The sequence below is a fragment of the Scylla paramamosain genome, chromosome 18 (assembly GCF_035594125.1).
Source record: "Scylla paramamosain isolate STU-SP2022 chromosome 18, ASM3559412v1, whole genome shotgun sequence".
In the NCBI taxonomy this organism is placed as follows: domain Eukaryota; kingdom Metazoa; phylum Arthropoda; class Malacostraca; order Decapoda; family Portunidae; genus Scylla; species Scylla paramamosain.
This window is the reverse complement of record NC_087168.1, coordinates 21,347,150-21,374,649: the sequence shown is the minus strand read 5'-3', so window position 1 is coordinate 21,374,649 and position 27,500 is coordinate 21,347,150. Positions and strand designations below refer to the sequence as shown.

At 46.4% G+C, this 27,500-nt stretch overlaps 1 protein-coding gene across 5 annotated transcripts in view; it reads left to right on the top strand.

Moving 5' to 3' along the window:
- LOC135109270 (trithorax group protein osa-like) overlaps positions 1–27,500 on the top strand; it is an 83,433-nt gene that overhangs the window by 7,378 nt on the left and 48,555 nt on the right. For 4 of the 5 annotated variants that reach the window (XR_010272636.1, XR_010272637.1, XM_064020551.1 and 1 more), the window contains exon 2: positions 15,527–15,647. Coding sequence is in view for 3 of the 5 variants with exons in the window: in XM_064020551.1 (XP_063876621.1) it covers positions 15,527–15,647 (121 nt within the window). In the remaining 2 variants the exon portion in view is untranslated. Of the gene's footprint in view, positions 1–4,724; positions 6,811–15,526; positions 15,648–27,500 lie in introns of those variants that run through there. The other variant, XM_064020552.1, reaches the window with a different exon arrangement.

The window sequence follows — 27,500 nt, the reverse complement described above, 5'->3', positions numbered from 1 at the left end:
AGAAAAGAGAGAGAGAGAGAGAGTGACAGACAGACAGAGGGGAAAGACAATGGCTAGCTGTAGGTAGGTAGAAGTCCTAATATCTGAAGTAGTAATCGCAGTAGTAGCGGTAAACAGTAGTGGCAGCAGTGGCGGGGGTGTTTATACGGTCAGTTAAGCCGGAATGACTGCACCACCACCTGTAAACGGGGTGCGGTGTGGGAGCTTAACTAGTGCTTCTCTTGCCTGTAATTCACCAGCTCTTCCCTCTCTCTGTGTGTGTGTGTGTGTGTGTGTGTGTGTGTGTGTGTTTAGAGTATCAGATCATCATTATTATCATTCCTCGTTTCTCTCTCTCTCTCTCTCTCTCTCTCTCTCTCTCTCTCTCTCTCTCTCTCTCTCTCTCTCTCTCTCTCTCTCTCTCAGTCCCTTTCCAATTTTTAAAGCTTTTTCAATCTTTTTTTTTTCTTTTTTTTTATCTCTCCTTTCTTTCTCCCGTTCCGAGAAATGAAGGTGGGGGAAGAAATAAGTCTAGGAAAAGGAGGGAGGAGGGAAGAGGAGGAGGAGGAGGAAGAGGAGGAGGAGGAGGAGGAGGAGGAGGAGGAGGAGGAGGAGGAGGAAGGGCTTGGGCAAGGGTGAGGGAAAGAGGGAGATTCGTTCCTGACTGACGGATATGAGAGAGAGAGAGAGAGAGAGAGAGAGAGAGAGAGAGAGAGAGAGAGAGAGAGGAGAGAGAGAAGGAGAGAGAGGAGAGAGAGAGGAAGTGATTAATGCAAGAGTATCATCGTTGACCTTGAAAGCCTGAGGGGAAGGAAAGGTCACGCTATACCTGCTACTCCACACCTGTTGTCTTCCTACACAGCTGTCATTCTACACCTGTTACTTACCTCCACACCTGTTATTCTACACCTGCTCCTCTGTACATCTGTTTATCTACGTCTGTCTTCTTCCATTACTCCTAACTTCATACCAACTTCTCCACATATGTTATCGTCCTACACACCTGTCATTCCACACCTGTTATCTGCTCATACATCTTTCGCCTCCTACCAAACGTATTGCGAATAACTGCATAATTAGACGTAAGAAGAAGATGAAGAAGAAAATAATAACAATATCAACAACAACATCGTCAACAACAACAACAACAACAACAACAACAACAACAGCAGCAGCAACTACAACTATGAATTTTCTCTCCCTCATCTTTCTTGCCAGCTTTTTGGTGGAAGTGTTGGAGAGGAAACACGCTGCAGTTTTGTAAATTCCACCAAACTGTTTTCTTCCACGCAAATGAAAAACAGCAACTTCGTTTGTGTCACGTGCAGTGTGTGTGTGTGTGTGTGTGTGTGTGTGTGTGTGTATGTGTGTGTGTGTGTGTGTGTGTAGCAGGCAGTGGACACAGAAAGGTTACTGGAATGTGTTTGTAGGTTTTAGGAGAGAGTAAAAAAAAATGTTTGTGTCGTGTGTGTGTGTGTGTGTGTGTGTGTGTGTGTGTGTGGTGCTTTGAATTCCAGCGCGTGATTGGTTGTTTGTCCGTGCGCAATTTGCCTTCTTGGACACACGCACACACATCACACACACACACACACCACACACACAGAGGTTCTGCTGCGTGTTGTACTACTTTGTTTGATGTTTTTATTGCTATCGTTACGCTGCTGCTGCTGCTGCTCATGGTGTGTGTGTGTGTGTGTGTGTGTGTGTGTTATCGTGAAATTCTCCCTGCTGCATTCCTGCCGTCCAGTTCGTCCACACACACACACACACACACACACACACACACACACACACACACACACACACACACACACACACACACACACACACACACACACACACAGGCACGTCTTATTGAACCCTCGCCGGAATACCACGCAAGTATTCACTGTCAGTCTTTAAGGGGTTCTCCTAATGGCTGTCCCTGTGAAGCTTTCTATCACACAACACTGAATTGAAAGCCTCATTAGAATACACGTGTCAAGCCTTAGTGAGTGAATGATGGATGAGAGAGAGAGAGAGAGAGGTGGGGGGGGTTCGTATAAATACCTCCTGCATGTATCGTTGCCATATAGAGGTAAAATTTATAAGTCAATGATGAAAAATATAACACGCCACAGTATGTTTTTTCTTCTCACCGTGAATAAGTGGAATGCTTGCTGCTGTGTTGTAAATCTTGAGCTGCTTGTGTGTGTGTGTGTGTGTGTGTGTGTGGAATGTGACGTACGTGTGGCTTTGGAGAGAGAGAGAGAGAGAGAGAGAGAGAGAGAGAGAGAGAGAGAGAGAGAGAGAACACAGAGACAAAGAGAGATATACAAACACACATATATACAAACAAACAGAGAGACAGACAGACACACAAATAAAAACAACAAACCCAGGAATAACACACAAAGCTAACGAGAGAGAGAGAGAGAGAGAGAGAGAGAGGAGAGAGAGAGAGAGAGAGAGGAGAGAGAGAGAGAGAGAGAGAGAGAGAGGAGAGAGAGAGAGATCCTATGAAGCCCACCATGTGATAGGACAGACCAAGGTGTACACAGAAGGAAGATGCGTGTCGGCGAGGTAGGTGGCGGCTTGCGGGCGTGGTGGCGAGGGCGCGGGGATGGAGGGCAGGTGTAGTGGGGAGGGAGGGCAGGTAGGAGGGCCTGAAGGGGATCAGGTTAGCCACGGGGCGAGGCTGGTGCAGAAAATTTGTAAGGATGTAGTATTAGAAAGATAGGTGATGAAAGAGGGGGATGTCAGAGAGAGAGAGAGAGAGAGAATTTTGTCGGCGTAGAGCTTCGAGAATGTTCAGTAACAGCTAATTTCTTTACCACTAATACGAAAGAACAGGAGTCTAAGCAATAATGGACATTGAATTGCACTATTAAGATACCTGACTTAAAATTTTTCACTATTTAATCCTTTTTTTTTTTTTTACCATGAACTATTCAGTTATTCCCTTTGGTTGTACAGGCACAGAAAAAAACATTACACTAACTACATACTATACAATCTCTTCTTTTAATCCTTCTTTTTTTTTCTTATATGTGATTGTAATGATTCTGTACAATGTAATAGTGTTCACTGCATTGGGAAGTTTGATTATCACTGCTTGAGGAACCAACTTTGTAAGGGTTTTGTAAAGAGTTTCTAGTGTTAATTTCACGTCGTATTGGAGGGTTTAATTAACATTGCTCGAGGCACCGACTGCGTTAAGGAAGAAAGGACCGTGTAGTGTGGAAACGGGTAACTTCAGCTTACTGTTAAAAAAAAAAAAAAAAAGAAAGAAAAAGAAAGAAAAAAAAGTATCGTGGTGAGATGGTGACAGCGAGTGGCAGGCAGGAGATTCAGATGCGAGTGAAAGAAACTCCGAATATGAAAGTCGCTTGGGGGAAAAGAGAGAGAGAGAAAGAGAGAGAGAGAGAGAGAGAGAGAGAGAGAGAGAGAAGAGAGAGAGAGAGAGAGAGAGAGAGAGAAGGTGAAAAAGAAAATGAGTGTTGGAAAAGTTGAGCGTAAAAGAAAAATAAAGGCATTTTTTTATTCGGGAAATTACGGGATGCTGAAGTAAAGCGAGAGGGAAAGTAAAATGCGAGGAATACACGTGGAAAAAATGTATTCAAAGGCAGGTAACTAAAAAAAAAAAAAAATGGCGGGCGAAGCAAGCGGAAAGAATATTTTTTTAAAAGATGGAATTTTTAAATTGTCTGCCAGAAGCATAACATAAATAAATATATATATGTTTTTTTTTGTAGTAGATATGTGGATGCATGAATAAACAGATAGATAGATAGACAGATAGGTAGGTAGGTGGGTAGGTAGAATGAGTAGACGCATTGATAGAGTTTAGTTGAGTCATTTATACGAAGAAACTTGCTGAATAGAAATAAATATACAGTCATGCGTGCGTATATGCTTGTATTCATTTGTGTATTTATTAATTTAGATTGTATACGGTGGAAATACATAAACTAATAGATGGATAGACTTTGTTTATTCATACGATGCGAGATAGATTGAAAGCAATGTACACACACACACACACACACACACACACACACACACACACACACACACACACACACACACACACACACACACACACACACACACACACACACACATTTTATTCACCCGTTCATTGATACAGTACATGATGGATGGAAGCTAAAATTAATCCCAACACTCATACATACGTAGTTGCAGCATTTTTGTACATAATTCATTCATTCATTTATATAGCGGCTACACAGTGCAGTAAATATGAATGACACAAACCTGTCACGACATCACTACGAGAATTGCTTTTTAACATTTCATTCACCACCACCACCACCACCACCACCACCACCACCACCACCACCAAAAACAACAACTTAGGGGTGGCTTCTTGCAGCTTCTTTTACTTTCCTTTACTTTACAACAACAGCAACAACAACCACAACCATTACTACTACTACTCTTACCACCACCACCACCACCACCACAGGGAGAAAGAAGGAAGGAAGAAAGACACAATGAAATCAGGAAACACACTAGACGTCCTTTGTTCTGTCTCGTTCTTCCTGCAGTGGTGAATATGATTGCTGTGGTCTCCTGTAGTACGTGCTGTGGTTACCTTGGCGGGCTGGGGGAGGGGAGGGGGGAAGGTGCGTGACTCGTGTTAGTATGATTGGCAAGGATAAGCGACTCAGGTACGAATATATTGGCGTGCACGTAAGGAAGGCACGGACAGGTGGGCAGGTGGCCAAGTGGGTGGTAAGGTTTGCTTTAGTTTGATTAGGTGAGCTGGGGGGAAGTCTGATGAGGTGAGGTGATGTTAGGTTAGGTGAAGTGAAATTAGGTTAGGTCATATCTAAACTTAGGTTAGGTGCGGTGAAGTTAGGTTAGATTAAGTTATGTTATGTTAGATTATGATTAGAACTGTAGGACGACTAATAAAAAAGATAACAATAACAATAATACTAATGGTGACAATAACAATAACATACTTCTAGAAAGCTGAAAGTCATTTACCACAACCATTACCATTACTACCACCACCATCACAGCCGAAAACAATACCTCTTCATGCTGCCTTGTGCTTGTGGTAGGCTGGTAAGAGTGGCACACCTGAAGGGAAGTCAGGCGTGAGAACTGAGGGCCTTGCTATGCTACGGGGCGTGTGTGAGGAGCGTAAGGTGAATAAGAAATAGAGAGATGCGTGGGGAAAGTAAAATATTGCTTACTGGGTATTGTTACAAGCTTGGGAGTTAGGTTAGGTTAGAGTATTAGGTGTGTGTGTGTGTGTGGGGGGGGGGGGAGGGATAGGTGTGGTGTGGTGGGTAGGTATGTCTGTGTTTGGAATGAAGTGTGATGTTGCTTGTTAGGTGTTGTTACAAGCTTGGGGGGGATTAGGTTAGGTTAGGTTAGGAGAGAGTACTAGGTGCGTGTGTGTGTGTGTGTGTGTGTGTGTGTGTGTGAGGGGGTGGGGGTGACAGGTGTGGAGAGTGGGTATATCTGTGTGTTTGGAATAGTGTGATGTTGCTCACTATGGTGTTGTTACAAGGCTAGGAAGTGTGAAGTTATTGAAAGTTCTGTAAATGCCTGTAAAATATCACGAATGGACTTTTTTTTTTAACCATTACGAAGAAACACAATAAAAAAACAAAAGATAAGCAAAGATAAAGAAAAAAAAAGGTCCTTAATACCCTGTAAAAAAGTCACGAGAAGAATGATTTTCACCATCACTGCCGGAAAAACAATCAATGAAAAACCACGCACGTATGAAACTATAAAAAAAAGGATGGATGGGGCAACATATGAAAGAGTAAAAAAAAAAAAAAACACGTATGAAAGAGTAAAAAAACGAAAAGGCGCGTATAAATAAAAAAAGAGGAGAGGAGGACGAGGACAGCGGGAGGACAGGACAGCGCGTGGCGGAGTATCGTTTGGTCTGTAAAGGTTTGGGGACATGAGATGGCGCTCGTTGGCTGTCACTGGATGATGCCATGAATGAGCTGAGGGATGTAAGTACCACCACACACACACACACACACACACACACACACACACACACACACACACACACACACACGCCTACCACCACTCCCAGGTCCATATTGTGAAACACTTCTGCGCCGCACCGCCACAGCATTCAAAAGGCTCTTTATAGTTGAAGTTACACCAGTTTTTAAGGGCGTCTTTATGGTTCTAGTGATAGATAAACAAGATTTCTTCATTATTAACAGGAGAAACACTCTTGAGAGCGCGGCTTTCATCTCTGTAGCTTCGGAAAATAGCTGTGATTGATATACATGAGTTTATAAGGATGTTTTGATGGTTCTAGTGGCAGATAAACAAGATTTCTATATTATTAACAGGAAAAACACTCTTGAGAACGCGGCTCATCCTCTCTGTGTCCTTGGAAAATGGTCATGATGAAGATATACGAGTTTTTAAGGATGTTTTCATGGTTGTAGTGACAGATAAACAAGCTTTCCACATTATTAACAGTAGAAACACTCTTGAGAACGCGGCTCATCATCTCTGTGGCCTTGGAAAATAGTCATGCTGAGATAACGAAGCGCTTCAGAATACGAACCTGCATGACTCCCACCACTCCTACCACACCCTAATCCACTGCGGGCTTCGGGGTTTAATATCTCGCTATTCCGGTGATCTCTCGCAGGCGTGTGGTGCGTGTGGTGGGGATGGAGGCGTGCGTGGAGTGCCTGGTGTGCTTGTTGACTCAGAGCCACCGCCGAGCCACGCATTGCTTCCCAGAGTGTTATGAATAGTGCTTGCCGTATATGAGTATTGGCCTCAAGCTGCGCCGGGACCTTATCAGCCTCGTCAGACATCAAAGCAGCGGTGAGGGAGATCAAAGCACCTTATGGATCACGTACACACACACGTACACACACGCACACAGGCAGGCAGGCAGGGATTCCTTCGTCAATATCATGAGGAAATATATTGCCAGTTTTTTTTTTTTTCTCTCTCTCTCTTTTCTTTCTTTTTCTTGCGTTTCTTTTCGTTCGTCTCGTTTCGTTTCTCTTCTCTCGCTTCTGTCTCTCGCTTCTCTCTCTCGCTTCTCTCTCTCTCTCTCTCTCTCTCTCTCTCTCTCTCTCTCTCTCTCTCTCTCTCTCTCTCTCTCTCTCTCTCTCTCTCTCTCTCTCTCTCTCTCTCTCCAAGACGATCCATGAATGTTTTCTTTATAAGGTTCTGAGGTTCTCGTGTTGTGAAATCTCCAGTTTAAGTTTACTCACTGATTCACTCTCTGCTTCCCATGAATGTTCTTGTGTTAGGAGATTCTTGTGTTTTTGTGTTGTTTTTGCTACCCGCTTCAGTCTCTTCCTTGGTGAATTTCCCATCACCACGAGGACCCTTCACCCACGAGATTACCCTCAAAATAATTCCTCTTTTTTTCCGGTAAATTGGGTTAGGTTAGGGTGGGCAAGTCTCAGAATACCAAGTCGTACCTCCACAGCCCACTCTGCTCTAGACTTCACAGACATTACTAGCGTTTGTTAGCTTAAGTTAGGTTAGGTTAGGATGGTCACTGCTTTAAATTTCACTGACATTAGTAGCGTTTGTTAGGTTAAGTTAGGTCAGGTTAGGTTAGATTAGGTTAGGATGGCCACTGCTTTAGACTTCACAGACATTATTAGCGTTTGTTAGATTAAGTTAGGTTAAGTTAGGTTAGATTAGGTTGGCCACGGCTGTATACCTCCACAGTCATTCCATTTCTTTTCACCTCTTCCTTTTTCTCTCTCACTTCCTCGTTTCTTCTTTCTTTCTCGTCACGTTCATCCTTCTTTCCTTCCTCTCACTACTTCGTCATCCACTGTTCTCTCCCTGCCTGTCTACTGAGCTTCACGAGTGTAGTTCGTTTATGAGTTATCTTAAGCAAGGCCTCCAGTGAGCAAACTGCCGGGATTTCTTATCGGGGCTGAATTTAAAGACCACTGGGATAATTAAGTAGCGTTTCACTGGAGTCTTTCTCACCAGTGATGCAAAAAACCCTTATAAATTTTTTGGTATCGTGAAAACATCCTTAAAAAATCCAACATTGAATTCTACTAGAGATTTTAAGTCGAGGTAAGATGCTAAAACGCCAGAATGCAGTCAAGACATCATAAGGACATACGAGTAAGTGAGCTTGACCAAATATGTCATTCTAGTCCCGTTGGGTCTGGTTCGTCTGCGAGTTGTCTTCAGGAACGCTAGAATGCTGTCCAGGAATCATAAAGACACAAACTTATTCTGACAATGACCAAATAGTCCATATCAAGCCCCGTTCAGTCTGTTGGTTGTTTTCTGCTATGCCTCTAGTGATCTGCCGCCGCCCAGCCACTCACCTGCATCCGCTCATTGGCCATGCAGGAGGCGCCGCGTAGCAGGTGTTGGATGCCGGGCAAGCACAAAGTAGTAGTGATGCTTGGCCGGTCATTGCTTATGGTAAAGATTGCTCAGCCGTATAATATGCAGTTACTTGTGCATCATTTTAAAATCAGGTTGACATGCAGACAGACACTTTAGCTGGAGAGGTGCTGCACACACTGGCCGCCTGTGAACACACACACACACACACACACACACACACACACACACACACACACACACACACACACACACACACACACACACAACACACACACATGCACACACGCACGCACACGCACACACACAGGCGCCGCGGAAACTTCATAGAAAGGAGAGAAGTTTCCATGGCGGAAGAGTTGTTCGACTCTTGACCAGCAGGGGCACAGGAAACGCAGGTAACAGTGCAGGTGTTTATTCACAGAAGGTGTGAACAGAAGGCTGGAGGTAGGTGATCTCCCGGCGCCAGGCCGCGCACTTCCACTTAACACTTATGACTGAAGCCTAGCTCGTTCACTCAACTAGCTAACAACCACACACCTCCCCCGAGACATAAGGAAGATTCCTTATCTTTGTTATGGCTACCGTAACACATGAAACAAAGTTACAATGATTGAAGTACAGAAAACACGGTACATATACACAAAACAAACACAGCGTACAATGAACACGTACGACTAATCGTAGGTGCTACGGTGCCACCGCACCTGCAGTCGTCTCGGCTCCCTACGCTGTCGGCTGCTTCGACGCTCTGGTTGCTCTCGGCCACGGTGTACCCCGTTACCCTGATGCTCCGGGCTGCCGGGATGGTGGTGTTCCTCGTGACCCTGATGCTGAAGCGCTGCACCGCCATGAGCGGTGTGCTGCTCGACAGGAAGGGGAGCAAGAGGTCTGTGTGGGCGTAGGTGTCTTCTATTACGCCACATCACGCGACCGCTGCCCATCTTGATGAGGTAGTCTCTCCTTCGCCCAACAGCCACGATGACACCCAGGCGATCCCAGAGGCCTGTCGTGTGATCTTGAACGTCGACGTGGCCACCGAGGTGCAGGAGAGGAAGAGTACGGGCGGACGCGTCGTGGCGAAGTTTCGCTTTCTTCCTCAGTCGCTCTGCCTTGGCGTCGCACTCATCAGCAGCGCGCTGCCACTGCTGAGCGTATGAGCGATGATGAGCCGGGACACAGGACCTCATAGGATGACCGAAGAGGACTTGTGCTGGTGATCGCCCTTCCGCCCTCGGAGTGTTGCGCAGTTCCAGCAACCCGCGAGCGAACGCATCCTCGTCCAGGTGTCCCTGCTGTGTGGTCGTGAGGATCAGCTTCTTCACGGACTTGACCGCTGCCTCGGCGTGACCATTGGAGCGTGGATAATGAGGTGAAGATACACGATGCTCCACCCCCCATCGAGCCAGGAAGCGCCGTACCGATGAAGAAGTGAACTGCGGTCCACCGTCAGTCCTCAGGAGAACAGGCACGCCCGTGTCGGCGAACACACCCCGAAGGACACGAACGAGCTGATCAGCCGATGCTGGACGTGAGCATGCAGACACGTGAGGCCACCCAGACAAGCGATCTACATACACGAGGTATGTACGGCCTGCTGCGTGGAAGTAGTCTGCAGAAACTGACTCAAACACCCTGCTGGGTGTGTCCGTGTCCTGCCAGAGAGGTTCGTTGGCTTGGCTTGGTAGGAGTGGACGGCATAGTGAGCATCCAGAAACGACGTTCTCAACGTCTCTGTCCATACCAGGCCAGTACACCGTTTGTCGGGCCCGTCGCTTGGTGCGCTCCATCCCCTGATGACTGTCATGGAGTCGCTCTAGTGTTTCTCGGCGGAGGCTGTGAGGAATAAGAAGCCTCGGCCCGTAAACCACCAGGTCGTCGTCTACGGCCAGCAGACTGCGCACCGGCCAGTACGTACGCAAGCGGTGATCGAGGTCGTGGCAATGATCAGGGAAGCCCTCGATGATGACGTTCTTGAGCAAGCAGTACTCCCCGTCTCTTGCTGCTGCGGCACGTACCATTTCCACAGTCTGATCCTGGAGTGGTGCTAAGCGGACGCCGTCCTCATTGGTGGCAGATAACGCTGAGATGACCGCTGAGTGGAGAGGGTCGAGGTCACCAGAAGTAGCAGCATCCTCTTCCTCCACTGGGTCCTGTACTGGAGCGATCACAGCAGCAGCGTGCCCCGCACGCTGCTGTGGCGTTGGGTCGTAGGAATGAGGCCAGCTGATCACTTCTGTGGGCGTAGATAGAGGTGGCTGCGAGGCGGTCGGGTACTTGATGGAGCTGTTGCCGGTGTGCTGTTCTTCCCTGCGTAGCGGTCGGATTTGAGCCGGAAAATCTTCGGGGAGGATTCCGAGAGCGATGGAATCGTACCAGCTAAGCAGCGCCCCCTTCACCTCCTTCACCACGCTCACAACAGTCTCAGCTTCCCTGTCGCCCAGTTGCAAGTGCGACGAGAAAGTTCCTACACAGGTGAGGGGGTGATTACCGGCAGCATAAAGTCCATCACCATCAGCGGGCGCCAAGCTGGAGGGCGGGATTCCAAGGAGTGTTGCCGTGTCGAGGCCAATAACGGTCGTTTCGGCCCCAGAGTCAGGAGTCCACGTAATCTTGTCTCTTCCAGCGGGATGTGTGGCGGTAATGAGCACCTGGGGCGCAGGTCGTGCCGTCACCGTCTTTGTGTATACGCCTGATAAGAGCTGGTATACACTGGCACTGGCTCCCCGCCTCGGGCCTGCACCGCGATGAGGAGAGACAGTTGAGGAACTCCTCGAAGCTCCTCGTCGTTTCCTCACTGTCTGCTGACATACACTCGCAAAATGCCCTCTTTTCCCGCAGTTACGACACACTTTATCTATTGCCTGGCATCCCCTTTTGTCACTGCGACAATCTTTGCCACAACGATAACAGCCCGTGGGGCTTGAGCCCCCGAAACTGCCCTTCCTGTAGTTCGAGACAGCGTTCACACCATGGCTCGAAGAGTGAGAGCCGCCCCTTAGTACTGCACTACACTGGTTAGCGCTCTCTGATGCTCTGCAAATATCTATGGCGTTTTCAAGGGTGAGTTTCTTGTTTTCCAGCATGCGTTTCAGAGCCACTTCGTCTCGTGTCCCAACGACAATTCTGTCACGCAGCTGATGGTTTATGCACTGGTCGCAAAAGTCACAGAAATTGGCGATTTCCTTTACAGCACATAAAAAGTCGTCAAAACCTTCTTGCGTTTCTTGCACGCGGGAGTAGAAGTCTCTTCTATCCATGATGATGTTGCGCTGGCTTCGCAGGTACTCACACATTGCATCGAGGATGGTTCTTAACTCCGCGTCTCTCGGTAAGCTTATCCCGTAGCGAAGTGTACGGGTCCACTCGTCGTCTAGGACAGCAGCGAGTGCCGCCCTCTGCTCAGCCAGGGAGAGACAGTCTATCCTGGCGAGGGTTACGTATCCTTCAAACTTATGGCGCCACGTGTCGAACTCACGTAAAGATGCTGACGCCGTTAAGTGAGGAATGATGGTGGCGGACGTCGGGAACCTCGCGCCCTGGGTAGACGTGCTGCGGGCTGTGGTTTCGCCTTCATTGCTCGCCGTGGTGCGACTGGGAGCTTGTGTCCCCACTCTCTCCAGCAGCTGGGTTAAACGCTCCTCGCGAGCCTGACTCTGCTCCGACTGTCGCGCTAGCAGAGCCTGACTCTGCTCCGACTGTCGCGCTAGCAGGGCAGCCAGCGCCTCCAACTGCTTCTCCATTCTGCGCCGTACCCACTGCAGCCTTGTCCTGATCCTACTCACTGCGCCATGTTCGACTCTTGACCAGCAGGGGCACAGGAAACGCAGGTAACAGTGCAGGTGTTTATTCACAGAAGGTGTGAACAGAAGGCTGGAGGTAGGTGATCTCCCGGCGCCAGGCCGCGCACTTCCACTTAACACTTATGACTGAAGCCTAGCTCGTTCACTCAACTAGCTAACAACCACACAAGAGTAAGGAAAAGAACGATTAGTGTGTGTGTGTGTGTGTGTGTGTGTGTGTGTAGACAAATGATGTGCGGACAGAGTGGCGGCAATGGTGAAAGTGGCGGTGGTGGCAGTAGTTGTAGTAGTAGTGGTAGCAGTGGTAGAAGTAGTAGAAGTAATAGTGGTGGTCGTGGTGGTGAGGGAGGAACTTCGGTAGTGGTGACTAGGTAGCGGGTTTGTTGTGGTCACGGCATGTGTGTGTGTAGGTGTATAGTGTGGAACTGACACAAACACACACACACACACACACACACACACACACACACACACACACACACACACACACACACACACACACACACACACACACACACACACTACACGTGACGATAAGTACGTACAATTTCCAGCCGCAATAATAAAAACCAACGCGTGCACAGTCTATATTTACTCGGCCACTCGCTCGCTCGGTGTGTTAATTTAATTCTTTGATGTATTAACGCGACAAATTAATTCATATTCATTTACCAGTATCCACAATAGCGCCATACTATGTACACGGGATCAAACAATGCAGGGCCAGGATGCCGCAGGGGAGGAGCAGCACTGGCGGTCACCCATCCCGTCTGTTTGGTCACGACTGCACAGCTGGTTGGGAAATTCGAGTTAGGTGAAGTTAGGATAGTAAGTTTGGTCTGTTTTGATTAGTTTGGTCACGAGTGGATACGTGGATGGGAAATTTGAGTTAGGTTAAGTTTGGGTGGAATAAGTTTTGTCTGTTTTGGTCACGAGCACATAGGTGGATAGGAAGCTTGGGGTAGGTTAAGGTAGAATAGTAAATCTGGTCTGTTCTGGTCAGTTTGGTCATGACTGGACAGCTGGATGGGAAATTTGTGTTAGGTCAGGGTAGGATAGGATAAGTTTGGTCAACTTTGTCACGAGCAGATAGTAAGTTCAGTCTGTTTTGGTCAGTTTGGTCACGAGTGGATAGGTAGATGGGAGACTTGGGTTACGTTAGATTAAGCTAGGGTTAGATAAGTATGATTTGCTTGGTTCGGTTAGGTTTGGTTAAGTTAGATTAGATAAGGATACGATAGCTTTGGTTTTCGTTAGGTTAGGATAAGTTAATGGCTGTTTGTTTGAGTTATGCAAATGGCTTAACTTGGTTTTATTTGGATATAGAATAAGATGACAACAAATAAGTTAGTGTAGAATGATAATGATTAGGTAAGGATAACATAGCTTTGGCTTCGATTAGGTTGAAATAAGACTGGTTAGTGGGCAGTGTAGTTTGACTAGATTGGTTTTCTCTAGTTAAGTCAGTTTAGAGTGGAAATAAGATAACATAAGGGCAAGTTAATTAAACATACTATAGAACGGAAAAGAATAACGTTCAAATAAATAGAAAGAGGAAACACGTAGGTGGGCACTGATTTACCTGTGCATGTACTCCCTATCACAACCACTACACGTAAAATCAAACAGGTACACCGCTCACACAGCCACTACCAGTACCATTATACCCCGCCATACCTTCCCTGATACCAGCACACACTCACAGGTACCAATACACCCTTTATCCCAACGCCCCTAACCCCCCTTTATACCAGCACACACACAGGTATATCACAAGCACGCAGGAATAGACTCTTTCGAAATGTACCTTACCATTGGAGCGAGTCAGGTGGATAGGAGCACGAGGGGAGAGGATACAAGGAAAGGCTTCTTCATGCACTGGTACACTTTCCATCAGCGCGTCTTTGTGTCACCAGGTGGAAGGCGCGCCTCGCATGACCTGCCGACTCTTTGTGCTGCGTGTGTTAAAACATTTCACGGGGACCAGTTGGCAATTTGCAGTTTGTCACCCTTCAGGAGGAAAGTTTACCGCCGCTTCCTGCTTCCCGGCCGCCTTAGAGGACAGGGAAAGACGGTGTGTTGCTTGAAATTCATGTAGTCTTCTGTGCTGGTGGTGGTGGTGGTGGTGGAAGACTTGGGGACTGGGGTGTGTTGGGGGGAGGCTAGCAAGACATGACGTCATTGAAGAGTGAACGTGACTAGCCGCTTTAAGGCGCCCTCGTTCCTGCGTTGCATGATCAGCTGTCATGCACACAACACTCACCACCTGCACTGTTGCGAAATCCTATGCATCGACAAGACGAACAAATAAATGCTCGTCGAATCAGAAAGCTATTTTTTTTTCTCTCTCTCTCATTTTTAATAGCACTGCATAAAATCTGTTGTTGCGAGTGAGGGATAAAAAAAAGTATTGAAATTACCGTAAAATGTACTCCGCTGCTTTCAACCGTTGCCACTTCATGCTTTTAATTACCTTTTGATTACGTGGCGTGGTGATGGTGCTGAAATGTGCTCATAAATATTACTAAATGTAGCTCTCTCTCTCTCTCTCTCTCTCTCTCTCTCTCTCTCTCTCTCTCTCTCTCTCTCTCTCTCTCTCTCTCTCTCTCTCTCTCTCTCTCTCTCTCTCTCTGCATAAAGGGTTGGAAGTTTTGGTTTTCGCAATGCTCATAATTAAATGTTCTTTATTCATGCGAGCCAGTAGAAGTTGACGTGGCCTTCCCGTGACTGACATCCTTGGGGGGAGGGAGGAGGAGGGGGAGGAAGACTAATGTGGGATGCAGGAGATGAGGAAAGGAGACGGGGAAAGGAGAAAAGGATGAAGGGGAAATGGTAATTGGGGAAGAGGAGGAGAGAAGAGAGGAAATGATAATAGGAAGAAGAGGAGATAAGAGGAGGAGGAGGAAGAGTAAGGATGGAGGGGAATGTTAATTGGGGAAGAGGAGAGAAGAGAGGAAATGATAATAGTGAGAAGAGGAGATGAGAAGATGAAAGGATAAGGAGAGACAGGATGGAACTGGAGAGAGAAGAATGATAAAGAAGATGAGAAGTGTAAGAACGATGATAGGAAGAAGAGATGGTACGGATAATGAGAGTGGGAGTATGAAGTAGGCGAGAAAAGTATGATAAAAGATAAAAGATTAAAAATGTAAGAACGATGATAGGGGAAAGAGAAGAGGCGGAAAGGATGATAACAAAATGGAACAGGGAAGGAAAATAAATGATAAAGAAACGAAAGAACATAAGAAACAGCGACAAAAAGGAACAAGGAAATAATTCTTGCGTTTATATACCTTTTATCTAATTTTTCCTCCCATTTCACCTCACCCGCGTTCTCTGTTTACCTGTACACGAGTCACGGCCAATACAGGTGTGCTAATGAGCTGATCCTTCGTCCACAGATGTTGTCGCGGCCCACCTTGCTGCCGGAGCTCGGGGGAGGCGACATGACCAAGCTGTGCAACCACCGCAGGAAGCTTGCCATCGCCTTTACGCACCACCTCCACAACAACGCTAAGAAAGGTAAGTCATCTCTCTCACCTCTTGTTTTAGGTCCATATTAAGCTTGATAGGGGCAGATTTAGAGATAGGAAGGCATTGGTTCTCAGAGTGTTAGCTTAACCTCCAAGACAATGCTATGAAAGGTAAGTTGTCACCCTCACACCTCGTTTTCGTTCCATATTAAGGTTGATAGGGGTAGACAGGAAGATATTGTTTCTCAGTGTTAGCATAACCTCCATAACAAAGCTAAAAATATAAGCTGTTCTCTCATATTCACACATTCTGAAAACATTACTACGCCGTATCTCCAATACATACAAAAGACTCTGTTAGTTTGAAGTCACATGGATTTTTACGGGTGTTTTTACGATTCTAGTGACAGATTAACAAGATTTCTACATTCTTAACTGGAGAAACACTTGAGAACCCGTCTGCTCGTGGTGAGAGAGTAAAACTGCTGCTGAATACGAAATTTATATTCTGCACTACACTTTTACCCTTAGAGAAGAGGGTCGGGGGAGGCGACGAGTAAGGAGAGGACAGGTGAGCGGCAGGTGTAGCTGATCCAAGGGAGGTGCAGTGGAAAGTTGTGCCCGTTATGGGAGTCGCCGGATGTGGGTGCTGGTGGGGGAAGTGGCCAGGTGATTAGAGTTAAACACACCTCATTTGTTAAGTGCATAGGGGACGGAGAGAGAGAGAGAGAGAGAGAGAGAGAGAGAGAGAGAGAGAGAGGAGAGAGAGAGAGAGAGAGAGAGAGAGAGAGAGAGAGAGATAGTCAAAGGTGTTTTTTTTATACTCTTTCCTGCTTGAATTTACGAGTATTGCAAAGATTAGATCGATGAATAACAACAACAACAACAACAACAACAACAACAACAGCTACTACTACTACTACTACTACTCTCTCTCTCTCTCTCTCTCTCTCTCTCTCTCTCTCTCTCTCTCTCTCTCTCTCTCTCTCTCTCTCTCTCTCACATACATCACAGCCATTGAAGCATTCCCTCTGAACAACCCCTCTCAGCTGGCGCCCTGTCCTCACCACGGCACCAGCAGTAAACAGCGTCATGTGTTGCCAATATCGGCGAGCGTGCGTCCCTTTACACACGCCAAGAGGGTAATAAATGTGACCTTGAAATAGCTCCTCGAGTCGCTGTAACAATACGAGGAGATTTACTAGCCAGCAATTCAGTTTGCACGAGGAGGAGTTGAGTATGCTTCACAGTCTCAGTGGTTTTGTGTTGAAAGACTCGTATCTCTTGACTATTTTAAGTGACCTTCAAATGCCTCCTCAAGTCTAGTAATACGAGATTCATGAGACAACAGTTCAAATACATGACGAGGAGTTGGGTATGCTTCACAATCTCAGCTTGATAAACTACAGTGCTCTTGACATTTTCAAATACTTGACCTTGAAAGAGCTCCTCTAGTCTGTAGTAATACGAGATTTATGAGACAACAGTACAAATACCCGAGCAGTTGATACACTTAACAATCTCAGCTGGACAAACTACAGTGCTTGTGTGTTGAAACAATCACATCTCTTGACATTTTTCGAGCACTTGACCTTGAAATGACCCCCTCAACTGATTCTCTTGCAATTCGAGTAGATTTGTCGGCCTACAGTTCATTATACACGAGTAGAGTATACTTCACAATCTCAGTTGCACAAACTACAGTGCTTTTTATATTGAGAAAAAAAAAAAAGATCACATCCTTTGACATTTCCGAATTTAACTCCCAGCTGAACACACACCACCGCACCACACTACACTGCATTTACAGAGAGAGAGAGAGAGAGAGAGAGAGAGAGAGAGAGAGAGAGAGAGAGAGAGAGAGAATCACACTGTATCTTGACATTTGCGAGCACGTGACGCTGCTATGATAACTGCACTGCTTCATTTTGACATCCATGAATACGTGACGCTATACAACCTCCTGAAAATGCTTTTAAAATGGGATTGATATTGGAGAGTTCGTGTGGCGCTGCGCTGCATACTTAATGTGCCTGCGATCGATGGCACGAGTAAAGGGAACGTGCGGGTCTCTCATCTTTACCTGTGGAGCGTGAGTCGCAGAAAGAATGTACGTTATCAAGCTTCATAAAACTTCTTAACTCGGGTGGAAAGAAATTGGTTCTCAAGTAGAGTGGTTGATGAATAGACTCAGTAATCAGGTTGTTAGTGCTGTCATTACTGGGGTTTTAAAAAGGAGATAGGTGGATTTATGGATGGGGGTGATAGGTGGGGGTATGTAGGTGATGTTTTTGTAAAGGGACTGCCACGTGTTGGTCTGATGGCTTCTTGCAGCTTCCCTTATGTTCTTATGTCCCTTACGAGGCTGTGATGAAAGTACAGTGGATGATAACTTAACGTAACCAAAATAAACCAGATTTAAAATATATCAAACCTAAATTCAAATTGAATATGATAGAAAAAAATTGAACATAACTTAACCTAACCTAACCAAACTTAGACCAAACCAAACCAGACTCAACCGAACTTAACCAAAACGAAATTAGATAGAGTATAAAACTTAAACCTTACTTAACCAAAACGAACCAAACTTCAACAATGGCAAACTAAAATCAAACTAGATATCGTGTTAAAAACTTCTCAACCAGACATAACACAACCTAACCAGTCCAAACCTAACCTAACCTAACACAACCTAACACAACGTAACCTAACCTAACCTAACGTAACTTAACATAACCTAACCTGACCTAACACAGCCTACCCAATCTAAACCAAACTAGATATGGTGTTAAAAATTTCTCAACATAACACAACCTGACCAGTCTAAACCAAGCGGAAACCAAACTAAACTAAGAAAACTCCATTTGTAAGCCAGTTTGTCTTTTACACTCACCTTATGTTACGTGAGGTAGTTGGTAAAGGTAATAAAGGCGAAGGCTCCTCCCCATCTATCAATTTGGCTTTACTATAACAGTATCAGGTGCGCAGCTTACGAAGTGGAAGCCTATGACGTAATTAGGCCTAAGGGTGAGCTTGCTACTACGCCATTTGAGAGGCCACTGAAATGTCGTAAGGTCTCTCTCTCTCTCTCTCTCTCTCTCTCTCTCTCTCTCTCTCTCTCTCTCTCTCTCTCTCATAGTAACACCACAGCTGCTTCTTTTTCTACATATTGTACTACTACTACTACTACTACTACTACTACTTAGAATAATAGTAAAATAATAATGGTTGTAGGTAATTCCTCTGCATTTTTTTCCGTTACCAATGTTTTATCTTTCTCATTTTTTTGCACATTTTCTCAAGTTAGCTGCTGGTCTATTTTTAACTCTCTCTCTCTCTCTCTCTCTCTCTCTCTCTCTCTCTCTCTCTCTCTCTCTCTCTCTCTCTCTCTCTCTCTTACTCTTCTTCTTTTTATCTTCTTTATCAACATTTTCCTCCCTCTCTGCACTTACTTAATTCTTTCATTGCTTTCCTTCTCTTCCTCTCTTCCTCTCATCCGCTTTCCTTCTCTCTCCCTTCCTCTCTTAACTTAGTTGCATTTTTTGTGGTATTATTAAAACTCACTATACTCTCTATTGTAAGATATTATATAGAGTCATTTCACTTTTACTTATGTTCTTTATTTATCATCCCTTCCTCTTCCTTACCTTTAATTACACACACACACACACACACACACACACACACACACACACACACACACACACACACACACACACACAAGGGTTCAGCTCTTAGTGTGAATCGGTTACATGACTCGAGATAAGAAGGAGACTTGGTAAAAAGAATAAGAAAACAAATAGATATCTTGATCGTTGGCTGAAGTGCGGTCATTGAGTGGGAAGTGAAGCCAGAACATACGGCACGACTGGATGAATGATGCATGGTAATGGTGACAACTGTGTGTGTGTGTGTGTGTGTGTGTGTGTGTGTGTGTGTGTGTGTGTGTGTGACGCAGTTCTCGTGAAGTGCGTCGCGGATTTGCCCGGCCCGCTGAGAGAGAGAGAGAGAGAGAGAGAGAGAGAGAGAGAGAGAGAGAGAGAGAGAGAGAGAGAGAGAGAGAATCGTTCGTCGTAGTAGTAGTAGTAGTAGTGGTTGTTGTTCTTTTTCTTGTTGTTGTTGTTGTAATAATAGCAGCAGTAGTAGTCTTATGAACCACAGCTAACAACATCACTCCATACACAGTAACAGGATCCACAACATAAACGCATTGCAGTCTCACATAACCAAACAAACAAACAAAACAAAACACTCTACACTAAAGACCAATAACGAAAAGATAACGAATAACACACACTACACAAACACGTCTTAATTATTGTAGAAACCACAAAAAAAAAAAAAAAAACACGCCCCCAGTACTAAACATAAGAAAAACAACACACACACTCACACACGAGGCCAAGGGGAGGAGTGCGGAGGCGGCCTTGGGAGCAGCGGCCTCGAGATCGCCACACTAGCGTGAATGACGACTAATGGCGTGTGAAGTGAGAAGAGAAGGGGAACAGCCTGCGAAAAGAACCCGCCGGAGATTACACGAGGGAATGTTGCCAGAGTGAGAATCAGCGTGAGGGAATTAACATCGAAACTCTCTTAGTGAACGAATACTTGAGGACGTAAGGAAATAAAGGAATTGACTTGAACATTTGGGGAAAAGAGAGCACCAAGGGAAATGTTTCTACAGTGAAAATCAGCCCCGTATTCTGAAACACTTTAATCTCTCACCACGACTATTTTCAAAGGTCACAGAGATGCTTAGCCAGGTTCTCAAGAGCGTTTCTCCTGTCAGTGCTGTAGAAATCTTGATAATCTGTCGCTAGAGCCATAAGAACATTAAAAAACACGTGTTGCTTCAGCTACAGCCTATTGAAAGTAGTCGAGGTGCGAGCAGAAGTGTTTCAGAATATTGTCAAAACCAGTGAATTAACATCTAAATACTTTCTTACTGAACAGTCACATCTTAAAACCTCCGAATGGTGCGGCTGTCTGGCTGTCTGATACTCTTATTTATACTGAGATTACATGACTCCACTAAGTATCACGTGTGCTATTGTAGAGTCAGTGAGCCGTGAGTTATGTCCAGTCTTCTATAGCCTGAGATTACATGATTTCACGAAGCTCCACTTGTGTTGTCTTGTAATTAACGAGGTGCGTGTTATACTCTTACGCTGAGGTTACATGATTTTGGTAAATTTCACGGGTGCTGTCTCTGAATGAGCTGTGTGTGGTGTCCAGTAAAATTCTCGATTTAGAAATGTCTTTATCTACATCTTCCTCCCTCTTGACATTACTTACTTTACATCATTTCATTCCTTTACGGGTGCTGTCTTCAAATTCAACGAACTGTCTTGTGTCCAGTAAAATTCTCTGTCCAGTGATGTCTACTTTCATGCGAATTTAGGTTAAAATGGATTAATTCAACATGTTCCAAAAAGCCCCATGAATTATTTGATTTTAAAAGCTTCTCTTGGCGTACTGAAAGGCAATAATCCCATATGATTTAAGACCAGGAACCGATTGGAAGAGAATGAAGAAAACCACTAGAGGGAATAATAGCGAGAAAACAAAGAGTGAGATGGAGGGATGGAATTGTGGTAGAACTGCAAAGGAAGGGAGTCACAGAGAACGATGCAAGGGACAGAAACAACAGCAGGAGACTCAACGAGGAAAGGATATGAAGTAGGAGTTTAATATGACAGTGAAATATAACTACATGGGGTTGAGCCTCTGCAAGTGACAGGTGGAGCATTAAGGTGGTTTAGGAAAGGTCTGTGGCGTGTGTGTAATAGTTCCACGTAGCTTAATATATAGGTAATGAAATATACTTAGGTGGAGCTGAACGTCGACAAATGATAGGTGGAGCAATAAGGTGAGGGGAAGGTCTGTGGTGTATGTGGCGTGTGTGGTGGTTCAGGTGTGTGGGGTAGGAGCGCACACACCTGTTGGGCGTGGTTGTGGTGGAGGGGGACAGAAGATTATACATTTGTGACCTATATTTATTTACTTTTTTCTTGTTTTTTTTTTTTTCTATGCATATAGCCGGAGCTACAGCCGTTTGGTTCTGTCCTTGTCTGTGTATTTGTCTCGTTTTTCTTTTGACTATGGAGAGAGAGAGAGAGAGAGAGAGAGAGAGAGAGAGAGAGAGAGAGAGAGAGAGAGAGAGAGAGAGAGAGAGCAAAGCCGCAAACCATTAAGGGTAGCATCAGGTCGGAATGTGAAGGCTTAAGGTGGTAAGAATATGAGTCCTTGTGATTGAATGGAGGGAGAGAGTTCCAAGTGTCTACCTTGAGTCACTGGGAGGGAGGCGGGATGTGTGAGAGAGAGAGAGAGAGAGAGAGAGAGAGAGAGAGAGAGAGAGAGAGAGAGAGAGAGAGAGAGAGAGAGAGGTTGTAGTAAGTTTATATAATTGTTATGGTGAGAATTAGCGACGCGTGACTGTTCTGTGGCCTTGTGGGTGGTCACTGTTAAGCGTTAATGCCGCGGCCTTGAGAGTGAGAACCGTGTGAAGTTTCTGCGTTTTGCGAATAAATAAGGAATGGTGGTTTTTATTTTATTTATTTATTTATTTATTCATTTACTTATTTATTTTGTTTATTTGTATTTATTTTTATCTTTTTTTTAATGCGCTTAAATTTCAGTAGTTTTTTTTTTTTTTTCTCTCTCTCTCTTAGATTCAAGTACTATCGCTTTATGGTTTCCTTCCTGCACTATTTCAGGAATTTTCTCATTGCGTGTGTATCATTCACGTGCATGTATGTGTGTATGCATGAAAGTGACGCACCACAGAGCATAACACCGGAAACACAGCAACATCACGGAGCGCAGTGCGGAGGCGAAGTGCGGAGGCTGAGTGAGTGACGCCCCAGAAACAACCCAGCACGTATATGGAACTCCCCTCAGTAGCAGCTTTAAGGCCCATATTCTGAAACACTTCTGCGCCGCACTTTCACTACACTCAAAAGGCTCTAGTTGAACTGACATGGTTTTTTAAGAGTATTTTTACCGTTCTAGTGACAAATTAGCAAGATTACTACATTAATAACCGGAGAAACACTCTTGAGAACCAGGCTAATCATCTCTGTGGCCTTGGAACAATAATCGTGGCGGTGAGAGAGCAAAGCGTTTCAGGAAAGGCTTCAGTTGAATTTACAAGGATTTTGAAGAATATTTTTACGGTTCTAGTGACAGATTGGCAAGACTACTACATTATTAGCTGGAGAAACACTCTTGAGAACCCGGTTAATCATTTCTGTGGTCTTGGAAAATAGTCATGGTTAGAGAGAGAGAGAGAGAGAGAGAGAGAGAGAGAGAGAGAGAGAGAGAGAGAGAGAGAGAGAGAGAGAGAGAGCAAAGCGTTTCAGAATACGGCCGTAGTAACCCTGAATCCTTGGCAGCAGCAGTAGCAATGTGGCGTGACGACCTTGGCTGGGACCACGAGGTATGAAAACAACGGATGCGATCAGCGTGTCCGGGTCGTGGTGGCAGAAGTCCAGGAGGAGGTCGAGAGATGTCCAGATGTCCCTTTTTTCCCCGTGGTGTTGCTCTTCTGGGCTTGCGGTACGGTGCGGTGATCCCTGCAGCGTGTGGCGTCCCGGTGGAATAGTTGCACAAGTGGAAACCGTGTCCCTGTCCCTCGTAACACACTTGGTACAGGTGTTTGGGCGGTGGACCGAAAAGCGGGCGTAAAAGTCTCGCGTTTGGATGAGTGAGTGGTCGGCGGCAGTCGTGCGTGTGTGGGTGAATGGCAGGCGAAGCAGGCAAAGGGGGGTGTTCAGTGCGCGGGGATTGTAGGTCGCGGGAAAGAGGAGCAGGTGATGTATAAATGAGTGGGTGTCCGGCAGATGATGGTGCCTCGTCCTCGGTGAAGCGGCGTGAATCTTGCAGTGGGAGTTTGTCTGGTTTGTCTCCGCCGATCGAAGTTTGCCCTGTTTTCTGTCTGCCTGTGTGTGTTTGTGTGTGTATGTTCGTGTCTCTCTTTTCTCTCTTCTCTCTCTTTTCCAGCCGCTTGATGTCGTTCTCCTTTAGGGCGTTGCATGTCAGGTCAGGTGGACTGCACATTGTTTGACTTCGTTTTTCCCTCGACGCTGCTGCAGTGGAGGGAAGTGTATACTGTGTGTGTGTGTGCGTGCGTCCGTCTGTCTGTGTGTCTTGGGAGTGTATCGCTCTGCCTTCAACCTGACCTTTACCTGTGTGTATTCGTGCGTTCCTCCATGTGCGTACTGTACAAGCCACGACATTTAGTACACGTACATTAGATAGACTTCAGTTCATACATATTACCGCCACACGCTGCCGGCACATGATGGCGACACGAGCTAATAACAGTCGCTTGCTTGAGTGATGCAAGGTGAGAGTCTGGTGTGTGTGCGTGTGCGTGTGTGTGTCTGGCAGGTAGGTAATGGAGCAGTGTTGCCGCCTTGGTGTGATACAACAGAGGACCGCGTACCGAGGCGTGTGGCGCGGGTGTGTGTTGGTGCGGGGCCTGATTTAATGTGGCATGGATAAGTGGCGTGAGAGAGAGAGAGAGAGAGAGAGAGAGAGAGAGAGAGAGAGAGAGAGAGAGAGAGAGAGAGAGTTTCACGATTCGAATAACACCCATCGAGACAACATAAGTAGTAAACTCGGAAATGAAGACATAGTAAGTGTGTGTGTGTGTGTGTGTGTGTGTGTGTGTGTGTGTGTGTGGCAGGCATGCACGGTTGAAGATGGTGTGGCTGAGCTGAGGGCGTGGTAGAGAGAGAGAGAGAGAGAGAGAGAGAGAGAGAGAGAGAGAGAGAGAGAGAGAGAGAGAGAGAGAGAACGTTGAAGGTACATGCAAGCAGACAGGAGTTGAATAAAGGGAAGAGGAGAGAGGGTAGCAACACAACACTGAAAACTGAGGAGGGAAACTTGGGAGAGAGAGAGAGAGAGAGAGAGAGAGAGAGAGAGAGAGAGAGAGAGAGAGAGAGAGAGAGAGAGAGAGAGAGAGAGAGAGACCAGCGAATAAGAACAAGTGAACATGCGGGAACTAGCGAGAACTAGAACTAAGAGACAGACAGACAGGTAGGTAAGGGAGTTGAGAAGCAGATGGAAAGAGTGAGCAGGCAAGCAGACAAGCAGGCAGGCAGGCAGGCAAGCAGGCAGGCAGGCAGGCAGGCAGAGGGTGAGTGAGGCTGGAAGGGGAAGGGGAGGCGAGGTGACGGGTAGCGCGCAGTTTCAAGGTTAACCAGACCAGGAATGCCAACGTACAGGGCCTGTTTTTGTGGCCGCCGGTGACCGCTCCTGCACCTTGCTTGCTCAGTCGCCGCCAAGCAAAAACCCAAGAATTTATATTGTTCCCTCCAATGTCAAGCAAAGCAGCGATTGTCTGCGTGCGGGGCGCCGAGTCGGGGGCGGCGGTGGGTCATTGGCTTGGTGGAGTGAGTGGTGATGCCTGTGGTGGTGGTGGTGTGGTGGTGTGGTGGAGGAGGCGGCGTGGCGGGGAGCAAGGTGATCATCGGAGGTGGTGTAACACAGTCGGCGGGCAACTGGCGGCATTGAATGGATCAAGCTATAATGGCGGGTAAGGTTGGGCGGATCTGGCGGTGAGTTACTGGTGGATGGCTCGCTGCTTGGTGAGGCGAGGCGAGGCGGGAGAGAGAGAGAGAGAGAGAAAGAGAGAGGCTGGGCGAGGCGTGGCTAGGCTAGGTCAGGGCCGCGCACCGTCTCACGGGTCACGGCCAGTAATGATTCCGTGCAAGATCGCCAGGCGTCGTGAGGTCACCAGGGGAGAGGTTAAGGCGCGCATTCTCTCCCGCAGCAGGTGCCCTCCACTCCCTTACGTACAGGCGGAGAGGTAAGCTGCAAGGGCCGCCAGGTGTGTCGCATCCCGCCGACTCATCTGCTCGCTCGCCCTTACACACCATGCAGCAGGCGAGAGGGAGGCGGGAGGAGGAGGCGGGGGGAGAAGAGCCAGTCCCTCCTCCACACACACAAGTTCATAATACCATAATCGGCACATGAATAATAGCCACGTTATTTCCTCCACTGGACCTTGTAGTCTCCTTCCCCTGACTATTTTGTTAACTCCACTCCTCCACTCTCCCCACAACTCCTGTCTCCACCTTCTCCCTCCCTCCCTCCCCTCCATCCTTCCAGCAGCACTCCTCTCCTCTCCTCCCGTCCCCCACATCGCCCCATGTTCTCCTCACTCCCTTTGTGTATTGCTCAACCCTCAATCCGCTTTCATTAATTTCTCTTCATTATCTCCACCTCCCTCACGGACGCCCGCCCTTGCTCGAATGCCCACCCTCCACGTGGCCTCGAGTACTAGGATGCCCCGCGCCTCCTCCTCCTCCTCCTCCTCCTCCTCCTCCTCCTCCTCCTCCTCCTCCTCCAGCCCTGGTAAAACTGGCTTGATCTTCGCTTAAAATTACCAGTGATACCTCCTCCATATTCAATCACGTGAATCCGCCTCTTTTTTTGGGTCTCTTCTCTCGCTCTCTTCTTCTCATGTTCGCTGCCTCGTCACTCCTGCTGGTGGTGCTGGTGATAGTGGTGGTACTTGTGCTCTTGCTCTATTCATCTTAGTTTTTCATAATGTTATGCGGATTTGTGTTGAGAGATTTGGAGCTATTTGCATTTAGAGAGAGAAATTGTAGGAAAAACAGTAGCTGTCTTGTTTTTTTTTGTGAGCTGTGGTTCATAAAATATCTATCTGGTTGTCTTGTTTTTCCTTATTCTTGTGTCTGTTTTATCATGCTTATCTTTATGTCCATCTGTTTATTTATTTTTCTTCTTCTTCTTTTTCTTTTTCTTCTTCTTCACAATGAGTAAAAATAAAATAAAGAAATAAAATTAATAACGCTTCTTCTACGCATCCTTATCTCCTTATGTTAAGTTTCTTGATGTGTGTGTGTGTGTGTGTGTGTGTGTATGTGTGTGTGTGTGTGTGTCAGGGTGGCTAACTGGCTGAGTGGCTGGCAGGTTGTTGACAGACGTAATGACAGACAGACAGACAGACACGTAGCCGCTATTCGCTGTGCACAACATTACTCCGAGTGCAAAACCTGCGCGTGACAAACATAGCACTGTGTTGTCCATTTATTGCCCTGAGAGATTTGCGGGTTCTTGTTGTTGTGGTGAGCTGAGCCACCACCACCACCACCACCACCACCACCAGCGCTACTACTGATGCACTTTACTCTCAATTTTACGAGTGGTTTATTGCAGGACGTGGAACTGTAAACTGTATCACTCCTCCTTGCTCGAGTTGGTTCGCTCTTTTCCCTCGAGGCCTTTATCATTGGCCGAGACTCCTGATAACTAGACTAGACGGTTGTGACGGCGGCAGGCAAGGACTTACATGTCAAGTTATGCTTATACGCACTTGTATATACTTCTTGCTTGACGCTGCCGGGAGACTTGCTTGGGGATGAGAGAGAGAGAGAGAGAGAGAGAGTGTGTGTGTGTGTGTGTGTGTGTGTGTGTGTGTGTGTGTGTGTGTGTGTGTGTGTGTGTGTGTGTATGATCGCCTCTTCTTTCCTTACGTCTTTCTATCTCATCTTCCTCACGCCAACTTTTCTGTCTTGCCTCCTCTCCCTTCTCTTTATCTTGTCATTATCTTCCCCTTTCTTCCTTGATTTTGTGTCCAGTCATGAGAGAGAGAGAGAGAGAGAGAGAGAGAGAGAGAGAGAGAGAGAGAAATATAAGAGGAGGAAAGGAAAGGGAAGGAAAGCCAGAGGAGAAAAAAGATGACGGGAGACTTTTCCTGAGAGAGAGAGAGAGAGAGAGAGAGAGAGAGAGAGAGAGAGAGAGAGAGAGAGAGAGAGAGAGAGAGAGAGAGAGAATTAATTATGAGGGAGACATGAATGGACCAAGGCAGATAGTGAAGGGAAGGGAACGAGAGAAGGAGGAAGGAAGGTAACGGGAAGAGGGAATA